Source organism: Haematobia irritans, chromosome 5 (assembly GCF_050003625.1).
Source record: "Haematobia irritans isolate KBUSLIRL chromosome 5, ASM5000362v1, whole genome shotgun sequence".
Taxonomy (NCBI): domain Eukaryota; kingdom Metazoa; phylum Arthropoda; class Insecta; order Diptera; family Muscidae; genus Haematobia; species Haematobia irritans.
In genome coordinates, this window is record NC_134401.1 from 68067544 (window position 1) to 68091695 (window position 24152).

Sequence of the window (24152 nt, forward strand, 5' to 3'; positions counted from 1 at the left end):
TTCAATCACAGAATCAATTAAAACAAAAATCAATCAACAATTTGATTGATTCAATTTAATTAATAATTGATACTGACAATAAATTTCAATCAAAAAATGTATATTCGTTTCTTATAAAAATCTGCAATATTTTAGTTTTCTGAATTATGCTAAAGACTAAAGAATTTGGTTTTTGTTATTTGTGTGTTTTGTTCTAACATAACTTTGACATACAATTTTGATCAATAACAACTAAAGGGTTAAAATAAACTATATAAATCAATACATTCCTTATCATAATAATCATGTCAGCATGTTCCTTCTAATATGTAGATGCTACTAGATTTCCAATAAATCAGCAGCCTGTAAGCTAAATTAGTTTTTCTGAAAGTAAACAGAATAATTCGAATTTAATTTTGTTCAATTAAAAGTTAATTTTGTTAAACATTACCTGCATAGAATATCAAGTTCTATTCTTAGTTCCAGGTTGCAGATTTATAATCTTCTTTTGTTGTAGTCTTTTAGCATAAAAAGGTGTATTAAGGAGCTCGGTAATTTAATTTTAGTAACAATTCCTTCTCAAAATTTCCACACATTGAAATCGTCTATTAAAATTTGAACCAACCAAAGACAAAAATAATGGCAAAGCAATGTAATATTTGGTATTATATTGATGATACTTTGCAAATTCTGCAAATAGAAAAAATATAAATGGTAAATACATATTTTTATTATTTTCGGATATTTTTCATATTCTTAAATCCAAAATAAGACTTTTTTACCATTACATAATTCAGCTCATTAGTTTATATATCAGATAGATAACTGCTCTCTATTTGGGTACAAACTGAAAAAGGCAGGTAAAACAAAACTGCAATTTAATGCCAACGCTACTTCACAAATTCAAGGTGAATCTTCCAACAAACCCATACCGCTCCTGGTTTTAAGAAAACTAGGAGTGAAAAAAATTTACAATTTTAAAAGATCAATACGGTACTCACTTTTTGATTGCAAATATATTTTTATACATTTGATGGAGTTGATGGGATTGATTGGTCAATTTCACGAAAATTGCTCACTAAAAGAAAAGAATTATATTTACATTAAACGGACTAATTTAATGTAAAAAGGATTCAATGGAAAACGGTATTCACATTTCATAATTGCTTACCTTCAATAAACGTAAATTGTTTTCCATTTTTACAATACCACAAAACACAAACACAGGTAATTTCAAATGGTTCTGCCATATATTTTTTCAAACCTTTACAACGTGGCCATTTGTTGTTGCATACTTTATTTATTTCAACCCTTTGCTATGATTTGTTGTTGCATTCAATGCACACATTTCGCACGCAGCAGACAGAAGGTCGCCAATCATGTTTTTCAATTTACGCGCAAAACAAAAACCTAACCGTTCGTCACGAGTTACTTCCACAGTCTGATGTCTCCATCATACGTTGTTGAATAAATACCCATTCTCTTGTTCTCTTTTCGCTCTTTCCGTAGCTCAAAATTATTCAATTTTAATCACAAAGGTGATTGGATCAATCACATGTGTAATTGGAAACGCAAAAATTTTCAATCACGTTTGTAATTGAAAATTAAAGGGTGATACGGTCAAAATTTGGTCAAGGGAAAACGCGTGTAAATCGGTGAAATGGTTTATTTAAAAAATCAAATTAAATTTCTTTTTCAAGTTCAATTAGTATAAAATTCAGGAAAAATATTCAGTTAGGCTTTCGCTTTTCCAAATCCGAATTGCCGGGCCTCACGCTTGACACCTGCCATCAGATTTTGTACAGCCACCTTGTCCACTTTCTTCGCCGCAGAAAGCCACTTTGCCTTGAACTGCTGCTCGTCCTTAGCAGTCTTTTTGGTCTTCTTTAGGTTCCGCTTGACAATAGCCCAGTATTTCTCAATTGGGCGGAGCTCTGGCGTGTTTGGAGGGTTCTTGTCCTTGGGAACCACCTGCACGTTGTTGGCGGCGTACCACTCCATGGCCTTTTTACCGTAATGGCAAGATGCCAAATCCGGCCAAAACATTACGGAACAACCGTGTTTCTTCAGGAAAGGCAGCAGACATTTATTCAAACACTCTTTCACGTAAATTTCTTGGTTGACAGTCCCGGGAGCTATGAAAATGCTGCTTTTCAAGCCACAGGTACAGATGGCTTGCCAAACCAGATATTTCTTTGCGAACTTTGACAGTTTTATGTGCTTGAAAATATCTGCTACCTTTCCCCTTCCTTTTGCCGTATAAAACTCCTGTCCCGGAAGCTGCTTCTAGTCGGCTTTGACGTAGGTTTCGTCGTCCATTACCACGCAGTCAAACTTCATTAGCATCGTCGTGTACAGCCTCCGGGATCGCGCTTTGGCCGTCGTATTTTGTTTATCATCGCGATTTGGAGTCACTACCTTCTTGTAAGTCGATAGTCCGGCTCGTTGTTTGGCTCGATGCACGGTTGTAGACGACACACCCAGCTTATTTGCGGCATCTCGGAGAGAGAGGTTAGGGTTTCGCTTGAAACTACCGGCAACTCTCTTTGTCGTCTCAGCGGCTTCCGGTTTTCGATTTCCCCCGATCCAGACTTCCTGGCTGTCGACAAAAGTTCCCCAAACACTTTAATTACATTTGTAACGGTTGATTTGGCAACTTTTAGCGATTTTGCCAGCTTTGCATGCGAGTAGCTCGGATTTTCGCGATGCGCGAGCAAAATTTTGATACGCTGCTCTTCTTGCTTGGACGGCATTTTGACAACTGAAGAGTGAATTCCAAAATCAAAATAGGAGCAACATTCTACTCACACACCTTCAAAATGAGGGGTGTTTTTTAAATGCAAAATTGAAAGAAATACGTCAAGTTTATATTGACCAAATTTTGACCGTATCACCCTTTATTTCCGTATTGATTAACAAATTGATTGAATCAATTAATATTTTAATTGGAAACGTAACAAATATCAATCACTTTTTTAATTGGTGTTTATTCGGATTTGATTAAATAATTAATTAAATCAATTAACATATTAATTGAATCCGTTTCCAAATTCAATTAGTGTTTAATTGAAAAAATTTTGGTGATAATTTTTTGTGTGTAGTATGTTTTACTACTTAACATGGTGAAAAAATCATATTCTCAAGAAAGATTCCGGAAAGCCGCTGACTCTAAAAGTTAGTGGAAAGAAATTCGTAATATCGGCAATGGGCCTGAAGTACATCTACCAAATAAATTTAAAATCGACATTAATGAGCTGAATAAGCGTTTTGTTAACATCGAATCAACGCCACCTTCCCCAGAAGTTTATGACCAAATGTCTACTGCACCTATTGAAAATCCATTTACATTTTGTTGTGTTGTCCAGAACGAAGTTTATGACAACACAGAGTATATTAAGTCTAACGCCACAGGTCTGGATGAAATAAATTCACGATTTTTAAAAATACTGATTTCTAGATTGTACGGTACATTTCACACTTTTTCAATATTGCACTAACAAAATCGAATTTTCCTAATGAATGGAAAGTAGCGAAAATTATCCCAATACCCACGAATAATAATGAGTATAGGCCTACAGCCATACTACCGCTTTTGTCAAAAGCTCTGGAACGAATCATGTTTCTTCAGATTATTAAATTTATAGAGAGCTAAACCTGACAGACAAGGAGGAAAAGGAGGAACTGTACAACCGCTCTTATAGGTTAGGTTAGGTTAAAGTGGCAGCCCGATTAAGATTCAGGCTCACCTAGACTATTCAGTCCATTGTGATACCACACCAACCAAAAGCACCCACTACATATGGGCACTTCTAGTTTTAACCGCTGAAACTTCTCGATTATTTTCTTCTGTTGAACCAACCAGATTGTTCCAAAAACATTAGCAGACTGCTTAAGTTAACGTTTTCCAAGTCCGCCAGTAATCTGAAGCTATATGCCCCTGAAATTTGCGTACGCCTTTCACAAAATGCAGGACACTCACACAAGAGGTGTTTTATTGATTCCTTTTCCTCCGCATCATGATAGCTCATACAATAGTCATTATACTTCGCACCAATAGTTTTTGCAAAATCGCCTATCAGGCAGCGACCCGTTATAGCAGATATCAGGTGTGATATCTGGCGTCTCGAGAACACTAGCATATCCAGTGTGCGGCTTAAGTTTAAATGGGGCCATATTTGCTTGGTGTCGTTACAATCTTTGCAATTCTCCCATCGAACATTTGCCATCATAACAGCCTTCTCACGCAGCATGAGCTTGCAGGTAGCTAGGGGCATACCAAAAAATTCTAGTTCCCCTGGAATATGTAAGGTAGTCCCTAGCCTTGCCAACTCATCCGCTTCGCAGTTCCCCGGTATGTTCCTATGGCCAGTCTCCCATATTAGGTGAATATTGTACTGCTCAGCCATCTCGTTGAGAGATTTGCGGCAGTCTATGTCCGTTTTCGAGTTGAGGAACACAGAGTCCAAGGATTTTATTACAGGTTGACTGTCTGAGTATATATTAATGCCAAATTTTGCTTGGAGCATTATTTCTCAGCCAATTCACCACTTCACTTATTGCTAATATTTCAGCCTGAAAAACACTACAGTTATCAGGTAATCTTTTCGCTATTCGAAGTTCCAGATCTTTAGAATATACTCCGAAACCCACTTGGCCATCCAATTTGGAGCCATCAGTGTAGAAATCTATATATCTTTTATTCCCCGGGGTCCGTGTACACCACGCCTCACTGTTAGGAATTAGAGTTTCAAACTTTTAGTCGAAAATTGGTTTTGCCAGGGTGTAATCCACTACGTTAGGCACATCTGGCATTATTTTGAGGACCGAACTTGACCGTAACTTTTTTCCGACCACAGCGATAGCTCGCGCAACCACACATCCGTTGTTGCAGCTGAATGTTTGGCCAAAATGTCTAAAGACAATTGATGCAGTATGACATTAAGGGAATTTGTTCCTGTCTTGCTGAATGCACCTGAGATACACAAGCACGCCATACGCTGAACTTTGTCTAAACTTGTTGGCTGGTCAAGTGCCGGCCACCTGACTACAACACCATATAGCATTATAGGTCTAACCACTGCCGTGTATAACCATTGCACAATTTTTGGTTTTAGTCCCCACTTTTTCCCTATTGCCTTTTTGCACGAGTATAAAGCTACCATTGCTTTCCTCGCCCTTTCTCCAATATTAAGCTTAAAGTTCAGCTTCCTGTCCAAAATAACGCCAAGGTATTTTGCACACTCACCAAAGGGAATTTCAATACCCCCTACGGAAATGGGCCTAACCGTGGGAGTTTTGCGATCTCTGCAGTACATGACTAGTTCTGTCTTTGCAGGATTTACCCCAAGACCATTATCTTTCGCCCATTTCTCAGTCATCCGGAGGGCTCTCTGTATAATATCTCTAACTGTTGATGGGAATTTCCCCTGACTGCTAGCGCCACATCATCTGCGTATGCCACCACTTGTATCCTTTCTTTTTCTAGGGAAACCAGAAGGTCGTTTATAGCAACATTCCAAAGAAGAGGTGATAGAACTGCTCCTTGAGGAATGCCTCTGTTCACATACCTTTGTATGTTTGCTTGTCCTAGTGTGGCTGAAATGCGTCTCTTCCTTAGAAGTTCGTCTAACAGCCTAAGTATACCTGGATCAACATTCAGAGTTGTCAGTCCATTTAATATCGAGCTCGGATGGACGTTATTGAATGCCCCTTCGATGTCTAGAAACGTCACGATTGTGTATTCTTTGACAGATAGTGAGCTTTCAATAAAGCTGACTAGTTCATGTAATGTGGTCTCAGTAGACCTGCCCTTCGAGTATGCATGTTGTCGTTTCGAGAGCAAACTTGAAACGACGCTAGTTCTAAGATAAATATCTATCATCCTCTCCAGAGTCTTAAGTAGGAATGATGATATGCTGATTGGTCGGAAATCCTTCGCATTCGAGTGAGAGGCTTTTCCCGCTTTAGATATGAAAACGACTTTTGATTCCCTCCACTTTCCTGGAATATATGCTAAGTTGATACATCCTATATATATCGCCGACAACCAGGGGATAATTCTTTCAGCCACCGTTTGTAACTCCGCCGGAGTAATTCCATCAGGTCCGGGGATTTGAATGATCCAAAGCTATTTAACGCCCATTTTATTCTAGATTCCGATACAATTTCCTCGATAGGAAACGACCGCTGAGCCACTGTGGCACCGCCAGTACATGGTTCCACTGTCTGATTTCCGGGAAAATGTGTGTCCAATAGTACCTCCTGCGTCTCCTCACTGGACGTTGTCCAATTGCCCTCCGATGATTTAATGAAACCTGGAGCGTAGTTCGTGGATGCTAGCACCTTCCGTAGTCTGGAAGCCTCGGACGTATTCTCAATGCTGCTGCAGTAATCATTCCAAGTGTTATGCTGAGCCTTTTTCAGTTCTCGCTTGTATCCTCTCAGTTTCTTCTTGTAAGCGTCCCAATCCACAGGAGCTCTGGTGGACTTTTCTTTGTTAAAGAGCTTCCTGCACTATTTCCTTATATTACCTAACTCCGTAGACCACCATGGTGGTCGAATTTTCCCCCTTGGCTTCCCTCTAGGGGAGAAGCTATGTGCACTTAAAACCTGTCAATCAGATATCATTTCATTCAGTTCTTGCGAGGCAAAGGTGACGTCCAAAACCTCTTGCTGTTTTTAGTAACAAAGGTTGGGGCATCTCCCTTATTGCAAACTACCAAATTAGTACGCAAAATAAACTCTAGAAGTGACTCTCCTCTTGTATTAATGTCACCACTTCCCCATATACTATGATGTGCATTTGCATCGCATCCCATAATGAGTTTTGTCTTTGTTTTCAATGACTCCTCAACTAAGGTGTTAACGGCACATGGAGGCATCTCCCTATCATGTCCCATGTAGACCGAAGATACCCAATATTTGCATTTGGCTATTTCTAAACTGGCAACGTCAGTGTCTGTATTGCACATTGAAGGAAGCAGGAACAAGTTGAGCTCGTTTTGATTCTTGAATAAGAACTATATCTATGTCCCCTTTCATCAGGAGAACTTTTAAGGCAGCACATGCAGCCTTACAATGGTGAAGATTTATCTGGAGGATCCGTAGGACCATCGAGATTTTCAACAACCGTCACAGCAGCCGTTTCAATCGAGTCATCAAGAATATCCTCTTCAGAGATCTCGGTGACTCTCGCAATAACCATAGGTTCAAGTTTGGTGAGTTTTGAGGCTGCAGAAACCTCCTCTTGCATACGGTGTCTATCCATGTCTGAATCTTTGGTATCTCCCTCGACTTCGCAAGAGGATCCGCTTATTTCTGATTCAGACAGAGGCTTGTCGATTTCCGAATCCTTTAGCTGATCGTTTTTATATACCTTAATTTGTATATAATGAAAGCCATAACATACACGGCCCTGAGACTTTGCTAGATGTGGCAAAGACTGAGTGTTCAATATAAACTCTGCATGCCGTCTTGGTCCATCCACTTCATCCAAACGGCGAACCTTCCAATCAGCTGTTGGAAGATCTGGATTGCATTGTTTCAGTATATTTAAAATAGATTCAGAGTCAGGAGGGTTTGCAGGTATCCACGCATGTGCTCTAGGTCTAGCCGGTATGTCTTTCTTCTCGACTAACTCTAGAGCAGCTCCTTCCCAAACTCCACCAATTAGTATCAGAGCAGCTTTAAAACATACTATAGACCTCTGGTTCTCAAATGCGACTAGCTTAAATCGTCCTTGATACCAACCCGCCTCTTGGTGTCGGGGATCTGTGCCGGGAAACTTTTCCAGCACCTGTGAGTAGACGCCAGACAAAGCATTCTCAATTTCCCCCCATTTTTGCTTTGGAACCATACCGTCCAATGCCCCTTTATTAATGATATCCATCACAAGGCTGTCTTTAGCAGCTGAGGCAAACGATCGTTGATCCCTTTTGGAGGATAGCAGCTCATCCGGTGTTCCCTTTTTCCAGCCTCAAGAATTCCTTGAGCCCATTTTAAGGAATCGCTTTGTTTAGCCGACAACGTGCTTGGGTCGACTGATCCTAATTTCTTTAGGATAAACAAAGCATTTCTGCGTTCCTTGAATCTCTTTCGTGAGGGATTACCTCCGTTTGATGCCGTTACCTTGGAAAAGGTTCGACTTGTCAAAGTGTCGCCACCTGTCGACCCGTCTACAGGTCGACTAATTGGGTCTAACTCTTGGTTATTGCTCAAATTTATAACTCCAGTCCATTGTGGTACCACAGTGGTGAACTTCTCTCTTATCACTGAGTGCTGCCCGATTCCATGTTAAGCTCAATGACAAGGGACGTCCTTTTTATAGCCGAGTCCGAACGGCGTTCCACATTCCAGTGAAACCACTTAGAGAAGAAATTCGTAGTAGGTACTTATTACGATGATTTTATCCGCTATTAAAAAACACGTCCGTTCCGTTCGACGGTTGAATGATTAATCTCTTATAGATGTAATTGAGGACATACGCCATAACATGAATGATAACATGGTGTCATTCTTAGTAAAGCCTTTGATACTGTTGATCATCACATTTTAATTACTAAGCTTAACAAACTATTTCACTTCTCTGACTCGGGATGTAAGCTTCTATCTTCGTATTTGTCAAACAGAACACAAGCGGTTACTTCTGATAACTTATGTTCCGGTATGCTGGAAATAACCAAAGGCGTTCCTAAAGGTTCTATACTAAATGAACTACTAGACGTGTTAACTAATTGTAAAATTTAAATGTACGCAGATTATGTACAATTATATACTGCTGCAAAACTGTCAGAAGTACAACAATGTCTTATAAAAATAAATGACGACTTATATCGCGTCCATACATGGGCAAAGAGTAATGGGCTATGTATAAATCCCACGAAATCTAAATTTTTAACCATTTCCAAGCGAAAAACTACAGCACTAGATAATATCAGAGTTAAACTCAATAACAGAATCATACCCCGTGTAGTTACAGCCACAAATTTAGGATTAACGTTCAATTCAAATTTGAATTGGACCAATCACATAAACCGAAATATAGAATCGTGTATGGGATGCTAAGAAATTTATGGGCTGTACTCATGAGCACACCTTACGAGATTGGAATGTCTCTGGCAAAATTGCAAGGGGTTTCGGCAACACTGTGGTAGCACCATAAAATGTTGTACCATTTGTATGCAACACGTTTTTTCCCCAAACGAAATCACCATAAGCTATAAATTATTTAATTAAAATTGTGTATCCATATTCATATCCATATTAAGTTGAATATCCAATGCGTCCAACACTTCCACATATAATAGTACTTCTTGTTGTAATAAATAAATAAAAATAAAAGGAATGTTTTTAAACGATAAGTATTCCAAAAACTCCCTTAAGTCTATTAAAAGTGCATTTAGATCTGCATATTTATGTACATTGCTCATGTCACACGCAATGATCACCCAAACATGTTTCAAGAATAAAGTGCAAACATATAAGTGATTGCCGAAATCAGATACATAATTTTCGAAAAAGTAACATGGTTGCGACAAACATGCTCCATGTTTATCATCCAAAAATAGCATTTTGCTCTTGAAACATGTTTGGGATGATCATATTCCTTCTTCCATATTTCTTCTCCCAAAATCCATGTTTATTGGTATTTTCGAACGACCCTTCATTGTTATAGTAATGTTAATTTGTTTGCAAATTTGAATTAAATCAATGTCGTCTCCTCCCCATAAAATACACTTATGGCAGCGTTTTTTTTTCAATCGTCCTAACCGGTGCGACCATTGAATTTAGCATTTAGTTTTGTATTTCGCCGCCAATTTTTCATTTTGCATTTTTCTTAGTATTTCGTGAATGATGCAGAGAATTCTTTCAGTGTTGTTTTCCAAAGAAGCGCTTGGCTAAAAACTCGGCTTAAGGCAAAGATACTTACTTACCCTTACAATTAAACTGTAGCAGCAACAACTTTTTGAGGTGAATGTGAACCGTTCGAATAATCGCGATACAGATAAAATGTTTTATTTGCATGTAATTTCGACTTCGATATTTGCGTACTTTAAAAAGTTTCTTAACAATATATCGTACTTTATTGTTTATATTATTTATTTTTCCCTAGCAACGTCATACGTAGTGTTGGAATGAATCGTTGTACAGTGGATAAAGGATAAAGAAACTCAGTAAAATTCACAATTTTTGTTTCTTATATACGTTTTTTTTTTCTTATAGGCTATTATTGTTCACAAGAAAAAGAGGGTATGGTGTCTTTCTGGTGTTTCTTATATGCATAATTTTCTTATGTGAGATGAGCTTATATCCGTTACCTATTGATTTCCATAATATCGCAGCAAAGCAATTTAGCCGAATACCTGTCATTCTGATTAGTTATTAATGTACATTGTTAAAAACATGTATGGTCACGTAGTTTATTTCTTGGTAAAATTAATCATTTTCTAATACCCTGTCATTGTTCTATCGACTAAAGTAATGAATGCTGTTTGCAACAGCATTTCCTTCTTGATATAAATTGATTATATATAAAGCTTAAAATTAATAAATTTACCTTTCTGTGGAAATATTACGATTAATTCTTTTACCTTTTTAGGACGCTCGATCACCCGTATCATCAACAAATGACTCCGACGATTCCTCCGATATTGAGGGTATGGGAATTTCGGTTAATGAAGATTTATCTTCTGGTGCCGGAAAATGCCTACCAAACAAAAGTACCAGTTGGGAAAATAGCACCAAACCCAATATGAAATTCAACGAGGAACTTGAAATTCAAAAAGAATCCCTTTCTGGAATCGCTTGTCATAAATCAACAAATGAAGACACCTGCCAAAAAAATGATTTTGCTAATAAGAAGAATTTAACAAAACCCACCACCTCAGGGTACCAAGAATCTCTTTTGCCTAATGTCACCCAAGATGTGCTTTTGCAACTGATCAAAGCAGGACACTTGCAGGTTCATACAGAAGAAGGTAGGAAATATATGAAATAAAATGACTATAGTACCAAAATTTTTCATTGATGTAATTTTCTCTTTTAAATTCTATTGAATAGTACTTAGTTTATAAATAATCATTAATGTATTGAAATGTAGGCACCAGAGATGGTCTGTATCAAGCTTTTTTAGGTTTGCGACTGTCGCAAAGTTGTAAACGTCACATACGCGACGTAAATGTAGAAAAAGTAGCAAACTACTTCAATCCCTTCAGCTAGGAAGCGAATTATATCTATGATATGTGCGAAGAAGTTTCAATTCTCAGGAATGTTCATAAAGTTTTTAACGTGTTAAAAAAACTTGAGAATATAGTTAGTTCAATTGGAGACTCCAAGCCAAAATTACTATGAACTACTTGATGGCGCAGTAAACGAGACGGTCGGTATTCGCTCATCTTTTCTTTCCATAATTTCTGCAGAAACTGGAAGGAAGGAAACCTACTTAAGTCTAAGTGAATTTTTGTTTAGAGAGAATTTTTTAAAATCATTTTTTGGCTTATTAGACCCAATTTCAATACAAATTAACAATTTTCAAAATGGTAGCTAGTTATTCGCTGATGCAACTAAGGCACATTATGGACCACACAAAACAATAGTTTGAAGTTGCGAATGAGAGATGTAAAACTAGTAGTTTTGAAGAAATACAATATTGTTACGAATTAGATATTTCTAGACTTAAGTTTGTTTAAATTAGTTTCCGCTAATTTAAAATTTCAAGTTTTAACGATTAGATTACGTCATCACTTGTTAGAATCGTCTTTATTTTCTAGTACTTTCCTAAACATCTTTCTCAATCGCTCATTGTAAAGTAACCCCTTTGCTTTGTTATCTTCATTTATTGTTATTGCTGTAGTAATATGAGCATAACCATCTGCAGTTAAATTACGAGATACTTGATAGGCAAAACTATGAGCGACAGAAGCGACCAAGTGATTGTTCTAGATAGTTGTAGGCAAGTCTATGAACATAATCTGATATGCGACATCTGCCAGCTACTAGTAGAATGTTCCAGATGGTTGTAGCCAAGACTATGAGCATAAGCCGATAAATATGTGCGACATCTGCTTGTCGATTAATCGAGATGGTAGGCCAGACTATCCAGAATTTTCGAAATCGTCATATCACGGAGGGAGCTGTCACATCGTAGAGCAAATAAGTGAAACCTATCACTTAAGCAAATAAATTGTAGATTGTCGTTATTGGAAAAGAACTGTGTTTTAATTGTCAGGTTATTAAACACGCCTCAATATAAAAACGTAACAATTGGTGTCGGAAGTGAAATAACAAAAAAAAAAACCTACAATGAAGTTTAATGAGCTTCGAGTAGAAGACTTGAAAAAGGAATTGAGCAAAATGAAGTAGCCGACGTCAGGAAATAAGGCTGAATTACAAAGGCGACTACTGGAGGAGTTCGAGCGGCGCAGTATTAATATCGAAACACATGAGTTTGATTATAAGGAAGATCTTGACGAATCAGTAGTAGCTAGCGCCTTGGAAACTCCATCGGTGGCTTCAAGGTTGGTGGATTACACATCAATGCTCAATGTTTTGAGCAAAATGATGGAAGAGAATTCTAGAAAAATTATGAAACAAAATTCTAGAAGAATGGAAGAAAACTCAAGAAAATTGGATTCGACCAGAATTCCAGAAAGATGGACGATAATTCTAGAATTCTTAATGAAAAGTTACAACAATTTCGGAGCGTATGGAGAAACGCGTAGACCTCATTGAAAGCCAAATTGTGGAATTGAATAAGAAATTTGTGGTTCATGATGAGAAATTTCTACACCTTGAGAAAAAAAATGTCAGAACTAGAAATTAAAGGTGGTCTATTGCGCGTTATCGAGGGCTCAAAAACCAAACCTCCTGTTTTCAATGGCTCAAGTTCATTTGATGTATTCAATTTCCAATTCGAAATGGTTGCTTGTAGAAATTTGTGGAATGACGATGACAAAGCAATTGAACTTCTATTGGCATTAAAGGCAATGCCGCTGATGTGATACAAAGCATTCCTGCTGCCGCTAGAAATAATTATAATGAAATAATAGCGGCACTTCAACTTAAGTACGGTGGAGAACATAGAAAGACATCTTCATAATGGAATTAAGAGGAAGCGTCCAGTAATCAAATGAGACTCTACAAGACTTTTTAACAGAAGTTGAGCGGTTGGTGCTATTGACATACCCAGGAGAGAGTCACCCACTTGTGGACCGCATCAAAATTGAGACCTTTGTGAATGGCACTCGAGACACAGATATAAAATGTGCAACATATGCGTCACAAAAGGCTACATTCGCAGAAACAGTAACATTTGCACTTGCACAAGAAACTGCGAGATTGCTGACACGGCCTCAAATTCACAAAGTACGCAGAGTAGAGACCGAGTTTGACGAATCAACTAAATCCAGAATGAAGTGCTATAACTGTGATAAGCCTGGACATCTTTCTCGCGAATGCAAAGCACGTCGTAAGCGGTCAAGATCAATATCGCCATCCTCATCAAACAATAGCCACAAGATGGTGACTCCACAGTCAAGTGAGTCACCTTTAAACTAAATCGAGCTAGTTCAGCGGGGCAAGTGCTGGCTCCCACAGACGATGGCCCCACCATCTCCATAGCAATAGTTCAACAGAAATATAACAATTTAACTATTGCGGGTGTTATTAATGGCGACAAGCGTACTTTGGATTTGGATACTGGTGTATCACAGTCTATCATTAGATCTGATTTAGTAAAAGGAAAAGTTACACCACTGATTGAAGTCAGGCTACGCACGGCTACAGGGGAACCCGCAACAGTATATGGAAAGGTCGCCGTAAAGTTAACTATTGCTAACAAATCCGTTAATTATGAGTTCATCGTGGCCGATATAGTAGATGAAGTTATAATTGGAGCAGATTTCATGATTGCTTTTGGTCTCAATCTGGATATGAAGCGTCGTGTATAGACATGGTGCTATACCGAAATATCGGTAAACGTGGGACACGGCGAAGATATTCCTATCAGACGTTTGAAAACGAGCCAGCCAGAGTCAATACCACCGAATACCGAAGCAATTATATGGGTTTCTATGAATGGAGATTGTGAAGTCGGCCAATTGTGGCTTGTTGAACCAGCAGAAAACAAAAACAACAACATCTTGATAGCAAATGCCAATTCATGTCTTGAACTTGTCTGACAATCACGAGCATATTGGAAAATTTTCTGACATTGGCAAATGAACTCCTGCCGAAGCAATAGTCAACTTGGAAATAAAATCGCCAAAGACATATGATGAAGCGAAGAAACATCTGGAAAGTTATGTGGAAGCTTGGATACGTCATCTATCACCCTCCGAGAAAAATAAAGCCAAGCAATTATTGTGGAAAAATGCCGCAGCCTTTGCCATTAAGAAGAAAAATCAAGGGAGAAAATCTGTGGTGAAGCATGAAATAAATACCACAGAAGAAAGACCCATAAAACATGCACCACGAAGCGTTCCTATAGCAAAACGAGATGAGGTTCAAAAACTCGTTAAGGAAATGGCGGAAAGTGGTGTAATCGAGCCATCATCAAGTCCTTGGTGCTCGCCAGTTGTGCTGGTCAAAACGAAAGATGGATGTACCCGATTTTGCTTGGCTACAGAAAATTGAATGATGTTACCAAAAAGGACAGTTATCCGCTACCACGCATTGATAACACGTTGGATACACTAGCCGGGACAACATGGTTTTCCACGCTTGATTTGCAAAGTGGATATTGACAAGTAGAGATCGCAGAGAAAGACAAAGAAAATACAAATTTTGGCGTTAACGGCGGTCTTTGACAGTTCAATGTAATGCCATTCGGGCTCAATGCAATGCTCCGGCGACCTTCGAGCGGTTGATGGAGCGGGTACTAAAGGGTTTGCATTGGAAGTCCTGCTTGATATACCTGGACGATATCATAGTTATGGGCAAAACATTTGACGAGCACCTTAAGAACTTGAAGTATGTAATCCAGCAACTATCAGCCGCTGGTCTACGACTTAACGCTAAGAAGTGCTCCCTTTTTCAGCGAGAAGTTAAGTACCTGGGTCATCATGTGACAGCAGACGGCATATCCACCGATGAAGACAAAATAAAGGCTTTGAGAGATTGGCCACGTCCACGAAATCTCCATAAATTGCGCAGCTTCCTTGGTTTATACACCTTCTACAGGCGATTCGTACCAAATTTCGCCAGCATCGCCGCTAACCTCCATTAATTAACCCAAACAGCTCAGAAGTTCCAGTGGAGTAAAGAACAGGAAGAGTCATTTCATCATCTAAAAGAACTTTTATGTTCAGCTCCTGTCCTGACATATCCTATTCCTGGTGAAAATTTTGTTTTGGATACAGATGCTAGCGCGTTCGGAATTGGAGTTTAGGTTAGGTTAAAGTGGCAGCCCGATTAAGATTCAGGCTCACTTAGACTATTCAGTCCATTGTGATACCACATTAACTAAAAGTACCTATTACGTATGGGCACTTCTAGTTTTAACCGTTGTACCTTCTCGATTATTTTCTTCTGTTGAACCAACCAGATTGTTCCAAAAACATTAGCAGACTGCTTAAGTTAACGTTTTCCAGGTCCGCCAGTAATCTGAAGCTATATGCCCCTAAAGTTTGCTGCTTACGCCTTACACAAAATGCAGGACACTCACACAAGAGGTGTTTTATTGATTCCTTTTCCTCCGCATCATGACAGCTCACACAATAGTCATTATACTTCGCACCAATAGTTTTTGCAAAATCGCCTATCAGGCAGCGACCCGTTATAGCAGATATCAGCAGTGATATCTGGCGTCTCGAGAACACTAGCATATCTAGTGTGCGGTTTAAGTTTAAATGGGGCCATATTTGCTTGGTGTCGTTACAACCCTTACAATTCTCCCATCGAACATTTGCCATCATGACAGCCTTCTCACGCAGTAAGAGCTTGCAGGTAGCCAGAGGCATACCAACAGATTCTAGTTCCCCTGGAATATGTAAGGTAGTTCCTACACACAAAAAAATTTGTTTCTGATTCAATCACGAAATTAATTGATCCAATTAATTTTTTAATTGAAATGTCTTCAATCACGAAAATGATAGTATCAATCACAGTTTTAATTGGGCATAGAAAAAATTCTTGATTAAAAAATTAATTGATTTCATTACCAAATTTCAATTAATTTTTTAATTGATTCAATTAAAAATTTAATTGATGTTGATTGCAAAACTCAATTAATTTACTAATTAAAAAAAGGTAACTATTTTCAATTACATTCTGAATTGGCTTAGAATTTTTATTTGGATTAACAATTGATTGTTTGAAAAAAATTTTAATTAAAAATTAAAAAAAAAAATTCATCACTTTTTTAACTGACTTAGTCTTCCGAATTTGATTAAAAGTTAATTGTATCAATTAGCTTTTTAATTAAAAAATTTACAATTTTCAATCATTGACTTAATTAACTTAATGTTTCTATATTGATTAAAAAGTTCATTGTACCAATTAATTTATTAATTGAAAAAAGTTTCAACTTCAATTAACTTTTTAATTGGAAATATTTTGGTGATATTTTTTCTGTGTAGCCTGGCTAGCTCATCTGCTTCGCAGTTCCCCGGTATGTTCATATGGCCAGGTACCCATATCTCATTGAGAGATTTGCGGCAGTCGATGGCCGTTTTCGAGTTGAGGAACACAGTTTCCAAGGATTTTATTGCAGGTTGACTGTCTGAGTATATATTAATGCCAATATTGCTTGGAGCATTACTTCTCAGCCAATTCACCACTTCTCTTATTGCTAATATTTCAGCCTGAAAAACACTACAGTGATCAGGTAATCTTTTCACTATTCGAAGTTCCAGATCTTTAGAATATACTCCGAAACCCCGGGGTCCGTGTACACCACGCCTCACTGTTGGGAATTAGTCTCAAACTTTTTGTCGAAAAGTGGACTCGCCAAAGTGTAATCGACTACTTTAGGCACATCTGGCATTATTTTGAGGACCGAAATGTGACCGTAACTTTTTTCCGACCACAGCGATAGCTCACGCAACCGCACAGCCGTTGTTGCAGCTGACTGTTTGGCCAAAAAGTCTAAAGGCAATAGATGCAGTATGACATTAAGGGAGTTTGTTCCTGTCTTGCTGAATGCACCTGAGATACACAAGCATGCCATACGCTGAACTTTGTCTAAACTTGTCGGCTGGTGAAGTGCCGGCCACCAGACTACAACACCATATAGCATTATAGGTCTAACCACTGCCGTGTATAACCATTGCACAATTTTTGGTTTTAGTCCCCACTTTTTCCCTATTGCCTTTTTGCACGAGTATAAAGCTACCGTTGCTTTCCTCGCCCTTTCTTCAATATTAAGCTTAAAGTTCAGCTTCCTGTCTAAAATAACGCCAAGGTATTTTGCACACTCCCTAAAGGGAATTTCAATACCCCTAAGGAAATGGGTCTAACCGTGAGAGTTTTGCGATCTTTGCAGTACATGACTAGTTCTGTCTTTGCTGGATTTACCCCCAAGACCATTATCTTTCGCCCATTTCTCAGTCATCCGAAGAGCTCTCTGTATCATATCTCTGATTGTGGATGGGAATTTTCCCCTGACTGCTAGCGCCACATCATCTGCGTATGCCACCACTTGTATCCTTTCTTTTTCTAGGGAAACCAGAAGGTCGTTTATAGCAACATTCCAAAGAAGAGGTGATAGAACTCCTCCTTGAGGAGTGCCTCTATTCATATACCTTTGTATGTTTGCTTGTCCTAGTGTGGCTGAAATGCGTCTCTTCCTTAGAAGTTCGTCTAACAGCCTAAGTATACATGGATCAACATTCAGAGTTGTCAGTCCATTTAATATCGAGCTCGGATGGACGTTATTGAACGCCCCTTCGATGTATAGAAACGCCACGATTGTGTATTCTTTGACATATAGTGAGCTTTCAATAAAGCTGACTTGTTCATGTAATGCGGTCTCAGTAGACCTGCCCTTCGAGTATGCATGTTGTCGTTTCGAGAGCAAACTTGAATCGACGCTAGTTCTAAGATAAATATCTATCATCCTCTCCAGAGTCATAAGTAGGAATGATGATAAGCTGATTGGTCGGAAATCCTTCGCATTCGAGTGAGAGGCTTTTCCCGCTTTAGGTATGAAAACGACTTTTGATTCCCTCCACTTTCGTGGAATATATGCTAAGTTGATACATCCTATATATATCGCCGACAACCAGGGGATAATTCTGTCAGCCACCGCTTGTAACTCCGCCGGAGTAATTCCATCAAGTCCGGGGGATTTGAATGATCCAAAGCTATTTAACGCCCATTTTATTCTAGATTCTGATACAATTTCCTCGATAGGAAACGACCGCTGAGCCACTGTGGCACTGCCAGTGCATGGTTCAACCGTCTGATTTCCGGGAAAATGTGTGTCCAATAGTACATCCAGCGTCTCCACTCCACACTGGACTTTGTCCAATTGCCCTCCGATGATTTAATGAAACCTGGAGCGGAGCTCGTGGAAGCTAGCACCTTCCGTAGTCAGTGAAATGTTGAAGGTCTTAGTAATCCTCTCCACTGCGTGTTCGATAACTTGCACAGTGCTCATATTTGGCTCTGGTATTTCCGGTATCATCATATTGAACGATTCCCTATACCTATTCCAGTCAGCTTTCCTAACATTTGGCGGAAATGTGGTATTGGTGGTATGAACATCAAATTTGAAACTGATGTAGCGATGATCTGAGAAGCTGTGTTCACTTAAAACCTGCCACTCAGATATCATTTCATTCAGTTCTTGCGAGGCCAAGGTGAAGTCCAAAACCTGTTGCCTGTTTTTAGTGACAAAGGTTGGGGCATCTCCCTTGTCGCAAACTACCAGATTAGTACGCAAAATAAACTCTATTAGCGACTCTCCCCTTGCATTAGTATCACTACTTCCACATATAATATGATGCGCATTTGCATCGCATCCCATAATGAGTTTCGTCTTTGTTTTCATTGACTCCTCAACTAAGGTCTTAACGGCATATGGAGGGATCTCCCTGTCATGTCCCATATAGACCGAAGATACCCAATATTTGCATTTGGCCATTTCTAAACTGGCAACGACAGTGTCTGCATTGCACATTGAAGGAAGCAGAAACAAGTTAAGCTCGTTTTTAGCAATTATACAGGCTCGAATTACATCATTACCAGTATACTGCAATAGTTTGAGCCCCGGAGTACTTAATTCACATATTTTGTTTCTGTAAACATACATATGGTTCTTGAATAAGAACTATATCTATGTCCCCTTTCATCAAGAGAACTTTTAAGGCAGCACATGCAGCCTTACAATGGTGAAGAGTTATCTGGAGGATCCATAGGGCCATCGAGATTTTCAACAACCGTCACATCAGCCGTTTCAATCGAGTCATCAAGAATGTCCTCTTCAGAGATCTAGTGACTCTCGCAATAACCATAGGTTCAAGTTTGGTGAGTTTTGAGGCAGTAGAAACCTCCTCTCGCATACGGTGTATATCCATGTCTGCATCTTTGGTATATCCCTCGACTTCGCAAGAGGATCCGCTTACTTCTGATTCAGACAGAGGTTTGTCCATTTCTGAATCCTTTAGCTGATTGCTTTTATATACCTTCATTTGGATATAATGAAGGCCATAACATACACGCCCCCGAGACTTTGCTAGATGTGGTAAAGACTGGACGTTATTGAGCGCCCCTTCGATGTATAGAAACGCCACGATTGTGTATTCTTTGACATATAGTGAGCTTTCAATAAAGCTGACTTGTTCATGTAATGCGGTCTCAGTAGACCTGCCCTTCGAGTATGCATGTTGTCGTTTCGAGAGCAAACTTGAATCGACGCTAGTTCTAAGATAAATATCTATCATCCTCTCCAGAGTCTTAAGTAGGAATGATGATAAGCTGTTTGGTCGGAAATCCTTCGCATTCGAGTGAGAGGCTTTTCCCGCTTTAGGTATGAAAACGACTTTTGATTCCCTCCACTTTCGTGGAATATATGCTAAGTTGATACATCCTATATATATCGCCGACAACCAGGGGATAATTCTGTCAGCCACCTCTTGTAACTCCGCCGGAGTAATTCCATCAGGTCCGGGGGATTTGAATGATCCAAAGCTATTTAACGCCCATTTTATTCTAGATTCTGATACAATTTCCTCGATAGGAAACGACCGCTGAGCCACTGTGGCACCGCCAGTGCATGGTTCAACCGTCTGATTTCCGGGAAAATGTGTGTCCAATAGTACATCCAGCGTCTCCACTCCACACTGGACTTTGTCCAATTGCCCTCCGATGATTTAATGAAACCTGGAGCGGAGCTCGTGGAAGCTAGCACCTTCCGTAGTCAGTGAAATGTTGAAGGCCTTAGTAATCCTCTCCACTGCGTGTTCGATAACTTGCACAGTGCTCATATTTGGCTCTGGTATTTCCGGTATCATCATATTGAACGATTCCCTATACCTATTCCAGTCAGCTTTCCTAACATTTGGCGGAAATGTGGTATTGGTGGTATGAACATCAAATTTGAAACTGATGTAGCGATGATCTGAGAAGCTGTGTTCACTTAAAATCTGCCACTCAGATATCATTTCATTCAGTTCTTGCGAGGCCAAGGTGAAGTCCAAAACCTCTTGCCTGTTTTTAGTGACAAAGGTTGGGGCATCTCCCTTGTCGCAAACTACCAGATTAGTACGCAAAATAAACTCTATTAGCGACTCTCCCCTTGCATTAGTATCACTACTTCCACATATAATATGATGCGCATTTGCATCGCATCCCATAATGAGTTTCGTCTTTGTTTTCATTGACTCCTCAACTAAGGTCTTAACGGCATATGGAGGGATCTCCCTGTCATGTCCCATACACGCTCGCAAAAAATCGCTTCTGTAACATATACTCCCAAACATATTTTGCTTCAAGCATATACATTTTTGGCTATTGCCCAAACATTTATATGTTTGATCTCTTCCAATATGTAATATGTTTGAAAGCATATTGGTCTAAACAATATATGTTTGGGTAGTCTAAGTTCCAAACATTTTGTATTTTTGCATCCAAATTCAATAATGTTGTCTTCCAAAAAAACAATATGTTATTATGTGAACATATAATATGTTTGGAAGCATTTTGCACCCAAAAATATTATATGCTTAAAAAAAATTCTCCCAAACAATATTGTGCTCAAAATTTTATTTATTTATTTATATATTTACAATCATAATGAATTATAAAAATAAACAGGTAATATAGGTGCTAACAACATAGGTTTTCGACCTGAATGCTCAAAATTTTGTTTCTGCCCAATTGTATATTCCCCACATCTTTCTCACTTCCACGAGATTTTTTAGTTCTTAACACCTTTTTCTGTAATACAAACATTGTAGAAGAAATTATTCAATTGTATGATTTTTTTTTATTTTAATTTTACCTTTTGCCGGACGGAGATTCGAACAGCGGACCACACAGTTTGTAAGGATCAAAGAAGTAGCTGATCAATTGCCCAAGGAAAAATAAAATGTTAATTTTGTAATAACAAGCAACAACCACCAACTTAATTCAATATCGCTCCCTGTTAAATAGCGCTCCAAGCTACTAAACACATATATGTTTATAGGCTATTTCTAAATTAATATATGTTTGCATCCAAGCATATTATATTTACAAACATTTTATGTCCCAAACATAATATGTTCTAACATATTAACATATATGTCCCAAACATGTTATGCTAGTTTATGAACATTATATGCTTGCACTCAAAAATATTGTGTTTAAAAATTTGTGTTCCAAACATATAATGTTTATAGCCAAACATATGAAAAACAGTCTTTTTCATCCGTGTATAGACCGAAGATACCCAATATTTGCATTTGGCCATTTCTAAACTGGCAACGACAGTGTCTGCATTGCACATTGAAGGAAGCAGAAACAAGTTAAGCTCATTTTTAGCAATTTTACAGGCTCGAATTACATCATTACCAGTATACTGCAATAGTTTGAGCCCCGGAGTACTTAATTCACATATTTTGTTTCTGTAAACATACATATGGTTCTTGAATAAGAACTATATCTATGTCCCCTTTCATCAAGAGAACTTTTAAGGCAGCACATGCAGCCTTACAATGGTGAAGAGTTATCTGGAGGATCCATAGGGCGATCGAGATTTTCAACAACCGTCACATCAGCCGTTTCAATCGAGTCATCAAGAATGTCCTCTTCAGAGATCTAGTGACTCTCGCAATAACCATAGGTTCAAGTTTGGTGAGTTTTGAGGCAGTAGAAACCTCCTCTCGCATACGGTGTATATCCATGTCTGCATCTTTGGTATATCCCTCGACTTCGCAAGAGGATCCGCTTACTTCTGATTCAGACAGAGGTTTGTCCATTTCTGAATCCTTTAGCTGATTGCTTTTATATACCTTCATTTGGATATAATGAAGGCCATAACATACACGCCCCTGAGACTTTGCTAGATGTGGTAAAGACTGAGTGTTCAATATAAACACTGCATGCCGTGGTCCATCCACTTCATCCAAACGGCCAACCTTCTAATCAGCTGTTGGAAGATCTGGATTGCATTGTTTCAGTCTATTTAAAATAGATTCAGGGTCAGGATGGTTTGCAGGTATCCACGCATGTGCTCTAGGTCTAGCCGGTATGTCTTTCTTTCGACTAACTGTAGAGCAGCCAGGGTTGGCCTGTCACAAAATGTGACTTTTGCGACATACATTTGCGACGGTATAATACGTATGTCGCAAAAGTCGTAAACCTACTGTAGAAAACCTAATTTTGAATAGAAGAAATCCTGAACATTTGTTAATTTAGCTTGACAGCATTCGCTGTGAGTTTCTGCAGAAATTTGTGAAAGTTTTTCCACGGTCAAGCCTATTTTCTTAGGTGGTATCGAAATTGCCGTTGGTGAGTGTGCAAAATACCTTGGGGTTATATTGGACAGGAGACTGAACTTAAAGCTAAGAAAGGACGAGAAAATCCACGGTTACCCTGTACTCGTGCCAAAGGCTATAGGGCAGAAGAAATCCTGAACATTTGTTAATTTAGCTTGACAGCATTCGCTGTGAGTTTCTGGAGAAATTTGTGAAAGTTTTTCCACGGTCAAGCCTATTTTCTTAGGTGGTATCGAAATTCCCGTTGGTGAGTGTGCAAAATACCTTGGGGTTATATTGGACAGGAGACTGAACTTAAAGCTAAGAAAGGACGAGAAAATCCACGGTTACCCTGTACTCGTGCCAAAGGCTATAGGGGAAAATGTGGGGACTAAAACATTCTCTTCGCACATACCATTGTCTTGGATATCATCGAATTTGCTACCTAGCTGACGCGACTAAAGTATTTTGAGTTTGCGACTTTTGTTACTTTTTCTACATTTACGACACGTATGCGACTAGCTTAAACCATCCTTGGTAGCAACCAGACTCTTGCTTTCGAAGATCTGGGCCGGGAAACTTTTCCATCACCTGTGAGTAGACACCAGACAAAGCATTCTCAATTTCCCCCATTTTTGCTTTGGAACCATACCGTCCAATGCTCCTTTATTAATGATAGCCATCACAAGGCTGTCTTTAGCAACTGAGGTAAACGATCTTTGATCCCTTTTGGAGGATGGCAGCTCATCCGGTGATCGTTCCCTTTTTTCAGCTTCAAGAATTCCTTGAGCCCATTTTAAGGAATCGCTTTGTTTAGCCGACAACGTGCTTGGGTCGACTGATCCTCATTTCTTTAGGATAAACAAAGCATTTCTGCGTTCCTTGAATCTCTTTCGTGAGGACTTACCCCCTTTTGATGTCGTCTTGTCAAAGTGTCGATACCTGTCGACCCGTCTACAGGTCGACTAATTGGGCCTAACTCTTGGTCATTGCCCAAATTTATAACTCCAGTCGACACCCGTCGACTGGGCCCTGAAGATAGGAACCCAGTGGATGACTTTGAATTTCGCTGCATGGTGGCTTAATATCCCACCACACTTGAAATTCGTAGTAGGTACTTATTACGATGAGTTAGTCCGCTATTAAAAAAACACGTTCGTTCCATTCGACGGTTGAATGACGAAACGTTATTCTGTTGGTGTTTTCTTTCTTTGTAGACCATCACGAATATTGATAGACTTATTTTTTGTTATTTATGTTTAATAATTTTCAAAAAAA

The 24152-nt window shown here is 38.9% G+C and overlaps 1 protein-coding gene across 2 annotated transcripts in view; it reads left to right on the forward strand.

Annotated features, from left to right (window-relative positions):
• bs (serum response factor blistered) overlaps positions 1 to 24152 on the forward strand; it is a 207448-nt gene that overhangs the window by 148461 nt on the left and 34835 nt on the right. For both annotated transcript variants that reach the window (XR_012722665.1, XM_075309713.1), the window contains exon 3: positions 10577 to 10955. Coding sequence is in view for 1 of the 2 variants with exons in the window: in XM_075309713.1 (XP_075165828.1) it covers positions 10577 to 10955 (379 nt within the window). In the remaining variant the exon portion in view is untranslated. The remainder of the gene's footprint in view (positions 1 to 10576; positions 10956 to 24152) is intronic.